The sequence below is a fragment of the Corapipo altera genome, unplaced genomic scaffold, assembly GCF_003945725.1.
Source record: "Corapipo altera isolate COAL_440 unplaced genomic scaffold, ASM394572v1 80, whole genome shotgun sequence".
NCBI classification, from domain to species: domain Eukaryota; kingdom Metazoa; phylum Chordata; class Aves; order Passeriformes; family Pipridae; genus Corapipo; species Corapipo altera.
This window is the reverse complement of record NW_020885025.1, coordinates 338-16,727: the sequence shown is the minus strand read 5'-3', so window position 1 is coordinate 16,727 and position 16,390 is coordinate 338. Positions and strand designations below refer to the sequence as shown.

At 53.2% G+C, this 16,390-nt stretch overlaps 1 protein-coding gene across 1 annotated transcript; it reads right to left on the bottom strand.

Annotated features, from left to right (window-relative positions):
* Window positions 1–108: 108 nt before the first annotated feature.
* On the bottom strand, window positions 109–16,384 carry LOC113959204 (protein-arginine deiminase type-1-like). The gene is made up of 16 exons (XM_027668070.1): window positions 11,219–16,384; window positions 9,106–9,280; window positions 8,525–8,594; window positions 7,243–7,304; window positions 6,449–6,566; window positions 6,210–6,335; window positions 5,448–5,623; window positions 5,260–5,363; window positions 4,836–4,959; window positions 3,275–3,382; window positions 3,033–3,184; window positions 1,495–1,639; window positions 1,199–1,292; window positions 1,028–1,107; window positions 529–654; window positions 109–444 (listed from the first exon to the last, which is right to left on the bottom strand). Exons 1-16 carry the CDS (start codon window positions 11,308–11,310, stop codon window positions 211–213), a joined length of 1,986 nt encoding a protein of 661 aa, XP_027523871.1. The 5' UTR covers window positions 11,311–16,384; the 3' UTR covers window positions 109–210.
* Between the last annotated feature and the right edge of the window lie 6 nt (window positions 16,385–16,390).

The following is a 16,390-nucleotide window of genomic DNA, read 5'->3' as shown; positions in this document are numbered from 1 at the left end:
GGATGGGAGATGGGGAAGAGCTGCACCCTTGGTGTTCAGGAAGGATGGGAGATGGGGTAGAGCTGCTCATGAAGGATGGGAGATGGCAGAGCTGTGCCCTCAGTGCTCAAGAAGCTTTATTGGTAAAACCCTTCATTTTGATGCATCTTCCGATGCACCAAACGCAGCTTCAACCCCCGGTGGCAGGACCTGGGTGTGTCCCCGGGGGCCTCAAGGCACCACGTGCCACCACTTGAAGGGGAAGGGCTTCCTGCGGACGTTGGTGCCACAGTGAACGTCCCCGGACAGGACGTGGTAGGAGAAATAGTCGTCGATGAAGGTGCAGGTGAGGCCCAGGGGCTCGAGCAGCTCCCGCACGCGCTGCTCCAGGCAGCACTGCCCGCCCACCATGGGCCCGAAGGGCTTGGGGATGCCCAGGTGCCTGCCCAGCACCAGCATGTTCACCTGCGGGGACAGACAGCGGGGTTGGCCACCCCTGGGTGGGGCTGTGTCGGGGCTGGGTGGGGAAGGAGGGGTTGGAGGCCTCACCATGTCTGGGAAGAGGGCGTCGGCGCGGGAGCCCATGAGGATGAAGAGCTGGGGGATGTCGATGATGTCCTGCTCGCTCAGGCCCAGCTCCTGCTTCAGCAGGTCACGGTTCCAGTCGATGCAGCGCTGGGGGGAAAAGGGACCCAGAATTGCCACCCTGGGCCGTCCCAGCTCCTCAAATCCCACACGTAGGGTGTCTCATTGCATCCTGCCTGGATCCTCACCCGCTCCGTTGCATCCCACCCCATCCCTCTGAGCAACTCCCGCTGCATCCCCAACCCAAGCAACCTCTTGGTCCTTCAGTTGTCCCTCTGTGTCACCCGGGGCATCTGTCAGAGGGACAAAGGCCTCGGGGTGACCAGCACTGCCTGGCTCCTTCCTGGTTGCTCTCCTTGCCCACTCCTGCCATTGCCCAGGATCTCTGCCCCCAGGAATGACCCAGCTGTGCCATGGGAGCGAGGAGAGCGGATCCCCCCAAGCCCAGGGCTCACAGACCCACCTGTACGTGTCTGTTGTCACTCTTGAGTGACTCGTCCGCCAGGATCTCATCGATGCTCCTCCTCTCGCTGCCCTTCAGCCCTGAGCGGGGGTGGGAGCAGTGAGGGACATGGGAAGGGACACAGAGAAGGGACGATGGGAAGGGACACCAGGGATGTCCTCACCCCCTTACCAATGAACTGGGTGGCTTCCCCGTGGCCCTGCCTCTGCTTCTCCTTGAAGAGCTTGTAGCAGGCATTGGGACTGGCCAGGAGGAGCCGGAATCCCTGTGGGAGAGAGCCCAGGGGTCACATTGTTCTATTCCCCCATCCTTTGGAGAGACTCCCAAATCCAGCTCCAGGCATCACGGGATGCCACCCACAGACTTCTCCTCTTGCAGGAAGACCCCCCAAAGGCAGCTGCCCCCCATGTCCCTGTGGAGGCCCAGCAGCTGCACCAGAGGAGCAGGGAGGCTCCGGGGCTCGGTACCTTCCTGTCGAAGGCCGGGACGAAGGTGAGGAATTCATCCACGTGGCCCACGCTCAGCCACTCCGAGTAAACCTCCACTGGTGCCTGCACCTTCTGGGCGTACAGGAAATCCCGGACAGCTTTGGACATCCTCCGGCCCGCGGCCCTGCGGGCACAGGGAGCAGGGGAAGGTGGGTGGCCACACCCCCCTCCCCAAAATTCACCCCCATCCTGCCTTGGACAGCAGGGGAGGGGGAGAAGAAACATCCAATTTTTGTGAGAAACATCCAATTTTTATGGGAGGCTGGAAATAGTCCAAGCTATATTATACACATCAAGATATAATTTACGTTCATTTTATATATATGTATATGCATGTATATTATATATGCATTTATATATAAAAATTTGTATCTAATTAATATAAATTATATATTAATCTACATTAATACAGATATATCTACCTAATACCTCAATTATATATCATTAGAACTATGTTATATATTATGTAAGCATGTTACTCATTGTTGTAAATATTTTATATATTAATCCCTATGTTATATATAAAAAGATATTACTATATCCCTATATTATATATAAAATATATTACTATATTATTATATTATATATAAACATATTAATATATCCCAATGTTAAATATAAAAATATACTACTATATCCCTGTGTTATATTTAAAATATATTACTATATCCCTATGTTATATATAAAATACATAAATACATCCATATATTATATATTATATATTATTTAATATATTAATATATAAATATAAATAATATAATATACAAATACGTTAATACATCCTTATATAATGCATAAATATATTAATATATCCCTCAATTATATATACAAATATATATCTAGGCCATATGTATTTATAGGCAGTGGGTGCATTCCATGCCCTGTTCTTGGGCTCCTTTGGGTTTCCTTTTTCCCATCCCTGTGATTCCCAAATCCTGCAGCGCTTTGTGCGGGGGTGAAGTTTTCTTAGACAGACGGCAACAGGCTGGGAAAACATTAATTAACTCCCTGCTAATGAGGGATAATTACGGGCCCAGAGAGGCTGGGAAATGCCATTTCCCTGCTGCCGGACCCGCGGGAGCAGTGGGAGCATCCCGTTGGTTATTCCGGCCCAGCCCCAGCCGGGATGGCTCCTGTCGCTCTTTGTCCCGGGAAATCCCCTCCTCTGCGGAGGGTTCGCTGCTGTTCCCGCGGCACCAGGCACCGCCTGCCCGAGCAAAGCCGCTGCCAGGTCTTCGGGATTTGACCCTTTCCTGGACTTCCCTGCTTCTCTTTTTAATAAGTCAGGTAAAAAATTCCAAGCCCGGATGTGTCCAGGATGGGAGCAAACATCACAGGCCTGGGAAGGGGGGAAGGGTTTTGTGAGGCATGTCAAGTCTGGGATTTGGTGGGAACTGGCTCCCGATTCCCATTTTGATTCCAAGTTTCATCTGTGAGAGGTGTCCCTTTTCCCAGGCAAGGATTTTTGGTGCTTGCCCACGTTCCAGAGGGAGGGTTGGAGCCCCCCAGCTCCTCACCAAGGCAGGGGGCTGCCGATCAGGATCCTTCCCAAGGGATACTCCTTCCCTCGCACCGTCACTGGGGGGCTGACGTCCAGGTTGCCGAAGGAGTCCAGGCTGGTGATGTTTCTCCCGGGGGGTTCACGGGTCACGTAGCCAAAATCAGGGCCCTGGGGAAGAGGAGGAGGGAAGTGGTGTCAAGGACCCTCCATAGGGGAAATTTCAGGGGGAGAAAAGGGGCTTCAGCTGCAACGACGCACCAGGATCTTCTTAAAGGCAAAATCCTTCAATCCTCTGTTCCTGGGAGAGTCAAAGACCACGGGGAAGGTCTTGTGTGGCGCTTCCACATAGCCAAACTCCAGCTCATCCTGTGGTGGGAAGAAGAGGAGGAGGAGGAAGAGGAGGAAGGCTCCGGGCAGGGTGATAGGCATCTCCCCAGGGATGTGGGGAGGGTGGAGCAGGAAATGGGGTGAGCCTGGCACAGCTCAGCTCTTGCCCTGAACCACAACTGGCTGTCCCAGGGGTGACACCCCACCCAGCACGGGACACCCACGGGAACAACACGGGCCAACGATGGGCAGGAAGAGGGGCAGGGATGAGGGACAGGGAGGGCACTGCCAACCGCCACCCCGTGTCCTCTTGGGGGGGCACAGGGGGACCTTCCTGCAGGGGAGACCCTCTTGTACAGCCCCAAGGGGTCCCTCTTTCAGTGGGGGTCCCTCTTGCTGTACTCCCTGGGTTCTCTCTTGCAGTGGGGTCCCTCTTTCAGTGGGGGTCCCTCTTGCTGTACTCCCTGGGGTTCTCTCTTGCAGTGGGGTCCCTCTCACAGTGGAAACCCTCTTCCAAAGCTCCAGGGGGTCCCTTGGGCAGTGGGAACCCTCTTGCAATATTTCATGGGGTGTCTTTCGCAATGCGGTTCCTCGTGGAATGTCCCATGGGGTCCCTCTGGCATCAGGGTCCCTCTTGCAATGTCCTGTAGGACCTCTCTTGCAGTGGAGACCCTCTTGCAATGCCCCTCAAGGTCCCTTTTGCAACAGGGACCCTCTTGCAATGCTCCCATGGGATCCCTCTCAGTGAGATCCCTCTGGCAGAGCCCCACAGGGTGTCTCTCACAGTGGGAACCCCCTCTGAAAGTCCCACAGGGTCTCTTTTGCAATGGGGTCCCCCTTGTAGTATCCCTTGGGATCCTTCCTGCAATGAGTTCCCTCTTCAAAATCCCATGGGATCCCTCTTGCAGTGGGGACCCTCTTGCAAAGCTCCATGAGGTCCCCTCCTGCAACGGGATCCCTCATGGAATCTCCCATGAAGTCCTTCTTCCCAAGTCCCAAGGGGTCCCTTTTGCAGTGGGGTCACCTTTGCAATGCCCCATGGAGTCCCCTCTTGCAGTCGGGTCCCTCTTGCAGTAGACACCCTATTCCAAAGCCCCACGGGGTCCCTCTGGCAATGAGGCCCCTCTTCCAATGCCCCACTGTGTCCCTCTTCCAGTTCCAGGATTCCTGGACCCCATTCCTGCCCGTGCTGGTTTCCACCACCAGCAGCATTTCCCTGGCTTTAGTTCCCAGCTGCCTGGTCTATCCCTGGCATTCAAGTGCTTCCCAAGCAACCAGTCCCTCCAGGGGGTGCCAGCAATGGGAGTGACACCTTATGTGCCCCAAGAGCCTGTAAGGGACCAGAAGAGTCACAGAGAGCAAGCCTGGACTGATGGACAAGTATGGATTCAGCAATCCTGGATAAGCATGGATTGATGGGCAAGCCTGGATTGCTGGACAAGCATGGATTGATGGGCAAGCACGGATTGATGGGCAAGCACGGACTGATGACCTGGATCCAGCGGTCGCTCCGGGTGTCCTGCTCCGAGCAGATGGTCAGCTTGCAGTTGGCTTTCTTCAGCAGGACTTTGATCCCTTCCAGAAAGGCCTCGTTTGAATCTGAGCCTTGTTTGATGCTGGAGGGAGAGGGGGGACTGAGGAGTAGGATCACGAGAATTTCCCACAACCCCAACCATGCAGCACATTCCTCCCTCCTAAACACACTGGGCAACAGTCCTGCATGGGACAGACCTGGAGAGCAGCCTCCAGCCTTTCTCCTTGGCATTGCAATAACAGTGACATCGGGTTCCATTCCCAAATATCACCCCCACAAAGCCTGGCTCACCCCATTGTTGGTGCACCACAAAGAAGGGCCTAAAACTCCTCCTTGAAGAGTCCCCCAAGGCAGGAGAGCAGTGGGGTGACACCCCTCCTACCTGCAGACAAAAACCTCCAGAGGCTGTTGGGTGTTGGGGGTCATTATCCAGGGAGCCACGCGGAAAACCACCGTATCCGTGAAAATCGGGGTGCCCGGGGAATTCTGTGAGGGGCAGAACCAGCAGGAAGCAGTGTTTGGAAACCCAACCACTGAGGGGGCTCAGGGGATGGGGCAAACCTCACGTACCTTGTGGGGGACCTCCAGCAAGCTGGCACTGAAGGAAACGAGCCCAGAGAAGCCCCTGTCGGGGAAGGCCAACCCTTCCACATAGAAGGTGTTCTCCCCACTGCCCACAGGGTCCAGCACGTAGGAGAGCTTGTCCGGCCCCAGCACGGGCTTGTAGTGGGGGTGTGAGTCACTCCCTGCAGAACCACCAAGACACCCCCAGGACACGGTGACCAACCTGCCCTGGGCTGGCAGGAGGCCCTGGTGGGGTCAATGCCCGCACAGTTGGAGGGGAGTGGGGGTGCCTCCTCCTCCTCCCTGGGGAACACACTTGATCTTCCTGGGACAAGGAGGACTCCATACCCTCAGGTCCAACCCTTTCAAGGTGCGTGGCTCAAGTTAAGTATCTAATGATACCCTTGGCTGCCCTGACCTGATTTTCGGTGGGGACCTGCCAGGGACAGAGCTGCCAGGGCATTCAAAGGCAGAACGGGATGGGCTGCTCTGGGGTTTGGGTCACTGCCCATGCCAAAGGGGTGCTGGGTTTTCCTCTCCACAGGAATGCCAAAATTTCATCAACCTTGTGGGGAAAAACCTTTTTTGATCTTTTTTCCCCCTTGATTTTTTCCATGTAGCCCCACCTTCCACCGCGGTAGAGGAGCTTTGGGGATAAACGAGTGTTTCCAACAAATGGAGGTGCCCCAACGAATGGAAAATTTAGGGTTTGCTCACCTTGGGGTCGTGCTCAAATATGTGGGAAAGAAGGAAGGAAGGAATACTCACGGATAGCGTGGAAAACCCGCACTTTATCCGCGTCCGTCTCAGAGATGTGCAGGACCACCTGGTACTCGGCAAAGGTGGCGCTGGGCCCCTGGGTCCTCAGCAGCATGATGGACATGTCCTTCAGGTCTAGGGGGGAAAGGTGGAGAGAGGGGGTGTGGAGAGAGGGGATGGAGGTGCTGCCAGTAGGAAAGGCCCCAGTGAGAGCCCTTGGGTGCTCTCGGACCGTGGTTGACACTGACCTGCGGGGGTCCGTATGTCCGCCTGGCCGCTGTCCGGCCCCCCCGTGCCGGGGCTGTCCCGGTCACAGTTGACCAGCAGCACAGCACCATGTCCATCCGGACCCCATGTCCACTTGGCCTGGAGGAGAAGAGCCAAAAGAGGATTGGAGCAAGATTCCCCCCACCCCATCCCACCCTCCTCACTAACTGGGGAAACGCCCACTGTCCTCCCCGCTTGGAGGACAACCCAAACCCCAGTGATGCTTTCAAGGCACTAAGTTTCCGAACCTCAGCTTCTAGCAGGGTCAGTAAAGACTATTTGGAAGAGATCTTATCTTCTGACCAGGCAGAAAGTATCTGCCAGGCCTCCTCTGGACAAGGTTGCACCGTTTCCAGAGACACGTCCCCTTCGATACACGATTTGCACTGTTGATTGGGCTGCACTTAATTAGCCCAACTTAAGGGCTTGGGCATATGCAGATTTGTTGCCAAAGGGGTAAATCTCTGGCTGTTTGCTAAACTCATTTAGTGATCTCTTTCAAGTCCAAAAAGGAAAAGAAAGAAGAAAGCAGAGGGAAGAAAAAGCGGAGGGTTTTGTCCTACGGGATCCTCAGGGTTGGACTGGAGACATAGAAAATTTTGACACGGAATAAGAAAATAAAGTCTCTTCCTCCTCAATTAGTAGGTTGAGGATTTCCCAGGTTATTTGCCCTAATTCAGACACCACCCAAGTCCCTCTCCTTCCTGGAGATTTTCAGGGAAGAGACTACAAATGGATAGGCCGGGACTGCCCCTCCAGCAAAGCTCCTTGTTACCTTGTCCTTCCCTTTGCTCTTCACTCTGCCGCTCCGGCTCCAGTCCACGTCTAGGGACACATCTGAGGAATGAAGAGAAGGAACCATGGGCAGGAGAATGAGCTCTTGGTGCCATTTTGGGCTCATCCAGCACCAACCCCAACTTCATACTCCAAAGCTGCTCCAGACCCAACATCTCCAACAAAAGGCTGGTAGAAAATCCAACCCAATGGCTTTTTCATGGTTTTCCCCCTTCGATTTCCAGCTGCCTTCTCCCATTTTGGTTCCCAGCTGGGACATCCCCATTTTATGGTGTATTTTATGTTTTCACCAATTTCACATTTACGGTTGTGTTTTTTAGGAAGCCAAAACACGGTGGAGGCACAAAAAAGTGTTTTCCCTGTGGTTGAGTGAACACCTAAATAATTCCAAGGTTTGACGCAACACTTGAGAAGGACTTTCCCTCCTGTTCTTGGCCCAAATTTCTGCCTCTGCTGCTACAAAGCAGAGGTTTACCAGCAACCTCACCCAAACCCTAATAAAAAACCTCCTTTGAGAGGGATATGCCATATATGGAAAATACCGGGATTAAGCGGAGAGGAGGACATGGAGAAGCTGGGAAGGAAAGTCTAAGTCTAACCATGAGAAGAACATTTGCAAGGCCAAAGCCCTGTGGCCGTGGTAGCCCCAGACGGCTCCAGTGGAGCCCATCAGCTGAGGGACGTGGGAAACCTTCAGCCTTCTCAGGTCCAAATTTGGGAGGCACATTCATGACTTCAGGACACAGTGTCATGTGAGCACTTTAGAAAATCTCAAATTTGAGGTAATTAATCCATCCAGGTGGAAGGCTTCTGCATCCAGACTGGTTGTCTAGACTCCCTTTGTAGTCAGCAGGGAAAAACAGGCATCTGGAGGGAATGATTCATCTCACCCTAAACTTCTAAAATAGGTCAGACAACACTTTGGTGCCCGTTCCTCTCCCCCACCTGTGACGGACGTTGAGGGGGAGGAGGACGTCGGGCAAAGGTGGGTGAGGAGATCTCCCTTGGATCCTCTTGTCCCAGTGCCTGGTGTTGGCAAGCAGAGGAGGATGCTCGGGGTGTGCTGGGTGGGGACCCGGCCCAGCCCCTCTCTTTTGCACCATATAAGGCAGCGTAATAACATTTTAATTGTTTCCCTCTTGTTCGTCAGCACCGGTGAACACCCAAACCTCCTCCCCGTGCCCCCCACTTAACTCCCATCCCACGAACCCAACCAGCTCTTGACATCAGCAAGGTCTGGCCCGGGTTTGTGGAACACCTACCGACACACGTGAGGTACAGCCAGGCCACTGCCAGCTCGTTGCCCTCCCGGCCATAGTAGGAGATCTTAACCTGCAAAGACACCCCCATGTCATGGCCCACGTCCCAAAAAGCTGAGCAGGGCTTCTCGCTCATTGCATTGACCAACAAGCAGTTCTTGGAGGGTTCACCCAAGTCATTCTCTGTTAATCAGAGTTCCCTGAACTGTTTCTGCCCGGTTCAGCACAAAAATGGGCATGGAAACAGCCCAGTTAATTCACCTGAACTGTTTCTGTCTGGTTCAGAACAAAAACGGGCACGGAAACAGCCAAGTTTGGAGGACCTTTGCTGCCTGGCACCGGCTTTTGCAACTGGCACTGTGTCATCAGGAGGGTACAAAATGGAATCTCCTTCTCCTTCTCAGTTTCATTCTTGGTATGTGCTAATTACACAATTCTGTTTGAGTTTTTTTCCATGAAAACAAGCCCAATGTCAGCACTACCTAGTACTGACTCGACTGCTTAGAGGCTGCCCATTACCCTCCCTGTCTTCCTGGGAAATTGGACTCATTTTTCTGGTTTCAGTGCATAAAAACCCAACTGACCTTATTGTCATTGACGGTCCTGCTGGTGACATCGATTGTCACCACGACCTCTATGTCAGGATCCAGGGGCCACCTGGAGTTAATCATGGGCTTTGTGGTGGGGCTGTGGATGATGTGGACCGTGACCGCCGAGGTGGCGTGGACGTCAAATGACGTGGCAGCTTTGGGGGTAGATCTGAAACAGAGCATTGGGTTAGAGACCAAGTTGTCCCTCCAGTTCTCCTCTGCTTGAACCTGGAATTAAAATCCAGTCTTAACCAGGTGGAAAGGGCTCATAAACCATCTTGGGGTGATGAAATGGTTGAGTTTTCTGCATCCTATCTCTGTGGTGGTGTTGAGCAAGCAGAGCTCCCGCTGGAGCTCCGGCACATCCCTCCGTGGTTAAGCCTGGATTGCAAATCGCTGAAGTTTGGGCATCCAACCTCCCTCCACAACACCAAGAAAATGTCCAAAATGTCAGCATCCTGTGACAAAACCCTGACCAAGAGCCAGGATAATTTTTAATGTCAACCATCCAGGGAGATGGTTATCGCAGGACCATCCCTTGAGCTGAGAGATGCTCCAACTTGGAGCAGAGCCCAAATCCGAGCATGGAGAACCCACACCCCACCTGCATGACATCCTCTGGCAGCCTTTGAAGTGCTGCCTACCTGCTCATTACAGCCCCAGCACCTCCATCCCTGGAGCACGAGTGCTCCAACCTGTCTGCCATCGGGAGCCTCCAACAAGGAGCAAGGTGGGAAATTTCAACAGCGAGAACAAAAGGGAGAACATCAAAAAACTGACACAGAGGAGACTTATTGCCAGTGTTGCTCTTGGCATGGCATCCCTGCTGCCTGCAGCAGCTTGTAAGGGGAAATTAAAGCACCATCTCCCTTGTCATCCCCCATCTCTAACATCGTGTAATGTCACAAATCCACCTGCACGGTGTTGGATGTCGTGACTCCTCCAGTCTGGGTCTATTTGCTCGGGTTTTACAGCCCTGGTTGTAAATCCACCTGAACATTGTTGGATATCATGACTTCTCCAATTTGGGTCAGTTGGCCCTGATTTTACTGCCCTGGTTGTAAATCTACCTGCGCATTGTTGGATGTTGTGACTTCTCCAGTTTGGGTCTATTTGCTCTGTTTTTTCAGCCCTCCCACCTCATCATCACCAGATTCCCACCAAACTCCATTTTCTGTCCCAAAACAGCCCAAACCACAGTCAAAACTTGATGCATCAATCACCAAGTTCCCCCCAGCTGGTGCTGTCCTGGAATAAAATGATCCCATTTTTTTAGTGGAAAAAGCATCCACCATCTGCTTTTTTGGTCCAAAGCTCAAATTTGCTACAGAGGAGCCAAATCAGCCCATTTTGGGGCTCAAGCCTCATGTTTAAATAGATCTGAGTGTGCTTTGAGTCCTAAATCAGGAAAAAACTTGCAAACAATAGGTTTTATATATTCCCGTCTGGTTGAGAGAGAAAATAAGACTCTTTTAGGGCAGGTAAAGTTCAGTGCAAAGCCCTTGGAGGGGGACGACGGCACATCCTGGCCCGGCTCCAACACACAACCCCAATAATTGCTGCGATGCCGACTGACTTGTCCTGTCTGTATCATTATAAACCTGATTTATTAAATAATGACCCTGTAACAGCAGGGTAAACACGGCCTCGTATCTGACCAATAAACCAACCCCTGTATTTAATTCCAGAAGAATCTCCTCTCCTGGAATTGCCCGTGCAAAACCCGCCAGTGGATTTTTTCTGCCTGAGCCACGCATTTTATCCTTTAGCCCGTTTTAGCTCCAAGTTGCTGAGCTTGAATTGTTCTTGCCCAATGTTTTCCCAGCCAGAAATAGATCCGGGTTTAGCCAGGGTGTGCTTGGGCTTTGCCTCCAAATTGTCACGGCTCAGCAACGCTTCGACACCTCGCCAGAGCCAACATCCTTCCCCGGGGGACATCCCCCTGGAACACGCCTGGCAGGACACGGCCCTCCAAGGGCTGGGTGAGCTCCTGGTGTGGGCTCTGAATGAGCTCTGAGCTTCCCTCACTGCTCCAAAACACCGTTGGGCTCCTCCAAACCCCACCAGCCCTACGGAAAATGGCGGGAACCCCCCAGCCCGACCTTACCGGCGCGTGTCGAGGAAGACCTCGGTGCCCAGAACGCAGACGCCGTAGGTGGCGTGGCTGGTGGACATCTGCATGACGTGACGCTGGGGCATGGTGTGCCGGGCACGGTGGCTGCATGGGAGGGAAACTGCTGCCTGGCTTTGCAGGGAAACCAGCAGGACTGGATTAAAAGACAGGGGAATTTAACTCCTCCTTCCCTCGATGACGGGGCTCGGCCAGGGGACCCTGCTGTCTCCACCTCCAGCACCTCCAGCACCCAACGAGCTGCCGCCCCACTCGAGGAGATGGAGGCGATAGGGCAGTCCCAGGGAGGGGACATGGGGTAGAGGTGACACCCAGCCCTGCCCTGGGATGCTCAGCACTGAGCTTTTAGGGATTCCTTCTCCCCCTTTTCATTCCTTTACGGCTCTATCTAAACCCTCCAAGGCTCTAATGCATTAAACATGTGTTACTCCTCCAGCAGTACGACGGGCTTGTTTGGGGTTATTACAATATTATCATTGAAATGAAGCTTTTTCTTTAAAACAACCCAAATTTTCCGTGTGGCCTCTGCACAGGTGACTCACGGCCTCGGCTGCAGTATCGGGGCAAAGCCTGAACAAAGCTGGACTAAAGGAAATGTTTGCTCAGGTCGCTCCTTCCCATCAGAAGGAGTCCCGAGGACCGAAGACGGGCAGAAACAGGCACAGGGAAAACTGCTTGTTTGGCAGGGAAGGGGAAAACAACAAACAACAAACCAACAGGAGGCTTCCCATGGAAATTAAAAGTTCTCCGTGTTTCGCTTGGACCTTGTGTTTCAGGGGATTGGGGTTTTTTGGGCAAAGATCCCATGAGAATCATCCCCTCCGCTGGAAGGTGGCATTGCTGGAGATAGCCATCTCTCTCCAGGTCATCCCAGGAGGATTTGCCTGCCTGCAAAGAGGAAGCCAGGCAAGACTGAGATGGGAAGGAGGTCTGGGGGATGGAGCTGAGATGGAGGAAAAGGCAACACAGGGACTGAGAGTGTCCCATTGCCACATGGCTCATTCTCGTGTGGGGATGTGTTCAGTTTAGGGATGCAATGGGCAGGAGAGGGCTGGAATGAGGAGAAACCCGGTTTTGGGAGTGGTAGGACCCCCTGGGAGCTGGGAAGGTCCAAGTGAGCTCAGCAGAGTCGGGGGCCCTGTCCCCGGCAGGGCAGCGAGCAGCGCGTGCTCAGCCGGAGGAGCCGCCGTTCCCCTGGGAGATCAAACTGGTTGCTTTACACATCTCCCAGCCAGGACACATTAAAGGGCTCCCTCCGACTTTAATTGCAGCAACAAAACCCCAGCTCTGTGTCTCGGATGCGAGAACAGCTTTAATAAGTTCGTGGGAGCCTGGACGAGCGGCGGGATGCTCCGGTGGGGAACACCAGTGGGGTTTCCGGGCTCTCCCAGAGCTCTCCTTGCTGGAGATTTCAGATAAAACCCCATTTTCCAAACACCAGCCCAACCCAAACTCCTGGTGTTCCTAGATTTGGGAATTGTGTTGGTTCTCAAGGACCTCGTGGATCCCCAAAACTTGGAGCTGGGCAGAAGCAGAGCTGGAAAAGCGGGTGAGGAGTTCCCAGAGCATCCTCTGTGGACGAGTTTGGCCACGGCAGCATCTCTCCTGAAGGGAGCTGCAGGTTGGGCTCCCCACTCGTGGCTGCTGGTCTCACTGGTTTGGACTGGGCACGGTGCTGAGCTTGCTGCCTGCTGGGATTGGAGCCCCGTATCCTGCTCGGCTGGTTCCTGGTGCCGGACAGGGAACACACCTTAATCCCCACAGGGTCAGGCCGGCGTGGTCTGTAATCTGCAGGGAGGGGGAAGACGGTGGTTTCGGGCTCCCAGGGAGCACCAGGGCCTTCAGCAGAGAGTGTTTCTCCAAATCCCCCTGGGATCACACCCGGGCAGGAGGGATGGACACGCAGAGCCCAGAGCTCTGTCGGGTCTGGGTGGATTTTTCCAGCATGGTCAGTCCCAGGCATTTGGAGCTGCCACAATCCCTGCAGGGGCTCGGGCAGGCCCCAAACACCTCGTCTGGGTTGGGTGGGACCTCCACTCCCCTCCTCTTCCTCCTCCACCTGCTATTAGCCCGACATGCCTGTGCACAGGCAGAATGAGCATTTTAAGTCATCGGGCCCATTCAGAGCTGAGTGTTTCTTCCTAATAACACCTTGTCCTGAGAAAGTTGCCATTAAGATCCCTGGGACATGACAGACGGGATCCTGCCTGTCCATCAAACTGCAGGAGCTCGGCCCGCCTGCTTTTGGGCCTGACTTTGGCTTTTGCCCAACATCAGCCTGGTTTTAGCCACGACTGAGCCAGACCCGACCCCCCTCAGTGCTGCCCCGGGAATCCCATTAATAGCTCAGATCCCTCTGGGGCGTTTCTTCTCACCCATCCTGCACCACCACTCCGTCAAGGAAAGTTTGATAATCTCCCTAAGCCGATAATTACCCCTTATTTATTACTCTGCATGTCTAATTGCAGGCAGGAACTTTTAAGAGCCATGTCAGCCTAATTACTTGCAATAGGGCAAGACATCAAACCAGTTATCAAGTCCCGCTGGGGTTTGCAGGAGGGTTTATTTTCTTTAGGCACATAGCTGTAACAGCAGGGCTGGAGCATCCCAGACAGCCACCAAGCATTCCCCATCCCAGTTGGAAGCCAGGGAATAATGGGGAGACGCTGGTTTGGACCAGTAAAAAGAGCTTTTTGGTGCCAATCTCCCAGCTTTGCAACCAGAAAGCCCCAAAAATCCCCCTCCGTCCTTTCTCCTCCACAAAACACAGGTGTCTGCCTGCAGAGAGGCTCCATACCATAATCCAGGAGCAAAGCATCCCATAAAACTGCTTTTCCCCGGGGCTGGAGCCGTGCACGTCCCCCCGTGCTCACCCTGCCCACGCTCTGCCCCAGCTTTGCATTCAGTTGGCTGCCCTATAAATATCCCTATAAACACCCCCCTCTCCAGGGCGTGTTGCAAAGACCTCCAGAGGCAGCAGCAATGCCGGGGGGGGCTCAGCTTTGCCTTCATCCTCCCCAGTGCGTTGGTTTGGCCTCCTCGGAGCTGCCTCTTCCCAAATTCCGGGCAGGAACGGGCAGGAACAGGCAGCGCCTCGTGGCTCTCTCGGGATGGGCACCTGTTTGCACCTCCTAAACATGAAAGGTCAGCTTGGAAGGTCTCCATGGGGGAACATTTCCCTCCTACTCACTGGAATAAGGTTCGTGCCTACACGAGGGAGCCACAGAATGACCCCAAAATCCCTGATCCAGCCCCCCTGGGTGTGAACCCCCCAGGGACCCACCTCCGGGTGCTCCTCAGGGAAAACCCTCTGGAATCAGCTCCGTGGGGCTGTTTGCAAGCCCCAGAGCTGGGATCTGCTCCCAGGGGCTGGAAAGGAAGGCAGGCAGAGCTCCCACAGCAGCAGGGAGTTCATGCAGAGCAGCTCCTAATCTGGCTGATCTGATCTTGAGACGGACCCAGAGAACTCCTCTGACCAGCCTGACCACAGCCAGGGAACCACGAGCCTCCAGACATCTCCCTGCGGATATCCATGGATATCTCTGTGTCCTGGCAGGCTGCTGATCTCCCACCCGATAGCCCAGAGCGGAGCTGCAGCGCTAAAGGCACTTTTGCCTCCTGAAAACCCCCGTTCTGGCAGCACAAACTGAGGCTGATTTAACAAACCAGGGATGGAGTCACCCAGGATTTCACTGAGACGGATCAGGCAGGTCCTCGTGCCTGTTCCCAACACCAGCAGCTCCGTGAACACCTCCAGAGGCTTGCAAGGATCCCAAGAAGCTTTGAGAGACCCCCAAAAGCCTTGCAAAGATCCTAAAGAACGTTTGAAAGGTCCTGAACGGGTCACAAAGAAAAAGGGTTGTAAAGTCCCGGGGAAGCTTTAGGAGACCTCAGCAGAGCTCTAAAGACTCTGAGAACACTTTAGAGCCACAAAGGCTCCCAAAGACCCCAAAGAAGCTTTAAGAGACCCCAAAGCCTTGCAAAGACCTTAAAAAGCCTACAAAGACCTTGCATGGCTGGCAAAGAATCCCAAAGAGTCGTAAGTTACTGGGAAGCTTTAGGAGACCCCAGAAGGGTTGCAAAGACTCTGAGAAGATTTTAAAGACCCCCCCAAAGGCTTTCCAAGATCCCAAGAAGCTTTGAAAGACCCCACATGGCTTCTGAAGACCAAACCTGGCTGCCAAAACCCCCCCAAAGACAGGGACTAGTGCAGTGGAGGAGAAATGGGCTCTTCCAGTCCCTTTCCCACTCAATCCAGCAGCTCCTCCTTTGGTTTTCCCCCAAACAGGGCATTTTCCTCTATTTTGTTTTGTTGCCTCCTCCCAGGGAAGCACAAATGAGCCCAAAAATCCCTCAGAGCGACCCAAAAACTCCCAGAACCCCCAGGGTTTCAATCCCATCTTTGTTAGCAGGTAACACTTGTTCCCATGGGATCACAGTTTTCCTTCTGCCTAGCAAATTCCAGGGGCTGGCAAATTCCAGCACTGTCACACCAAGAGGGCTACAAATACATTAACATATCAATTACTAAAACAAACCAGCTCAAAATCCTGCTGATTTTAAAATTTCCAAGTGACGCCGAAACCCCTTTATGAGATGGGAGGGATTTGGGGTTGGGTTGGGTTTTTTTAAGCAAAGGAGGATTTAAATCAGGTTTGTTCTCCTCCCTGACAACTGAAATACCAGATTGGGGGGGGGGGGGGGGGGGGGGGGGGCAGGAATTGGGAAGTGAAAATTATGAAAGAGAAGCTGGTTTTCTACTAATTTTCTTCCAAACTGATGATTTTACACCTCTGTTTTCCCAGCCCACAGATCGCAGGGAGGTGAGGCCATCCCTGACCATGCAATTCCAGTTGTTTTGGGGTAAAAAGAGGAAAAACAAGTTTCCTGCAGTGCTGGACAGCAGAACCTGCTGGTGCAAACACAAGGTGGTTTTGGTTTCTTTCTATTTTTTCTCTTTTTAAATTATTTCTCTTTCTGGTTCCTCTTTCAGGAGTGTTTGTTTCTCCTGGTGGTTTAAACAGATGAGGGTCACACAGACAAACCAGATGCTTTTTGGGAGATGGAACATATTCCAGGGCAAATCCTGGACCGGGATGTCTAAGCTGGGGGTCATTTCATCCAAATTCCCAATGCTTTTGCATAGCC

What these genes read in the sequence shown, in the direction of transcription:
- LOC113959204 (XM_027668070.1), bottom strand. Translation starts at nt 11,310, where the DNA reads ATGCCCCAGCGTCACGTCATGCAGATGTCCACCAGCCACGCCACCTAC. An exon ending in TTGCCTTTAAGAAGATCCTG is followed by an intron (nt 3,185 to 3,274) that starts GTGCGTCGTTGC and finishes CCTCTTCCCCAG; the next exon opens with GGCCCTGATTTTGGCTACGT. An exon ending in TCCCGGCCTTCGACAGGAAG is followed by an intron (nt 1,293 to 1,494) that starts GTACCGAGCCCC and finishes TCTCTCCCACAG; the next exon opens with GGATTCCGGCTCCTCCTGGC.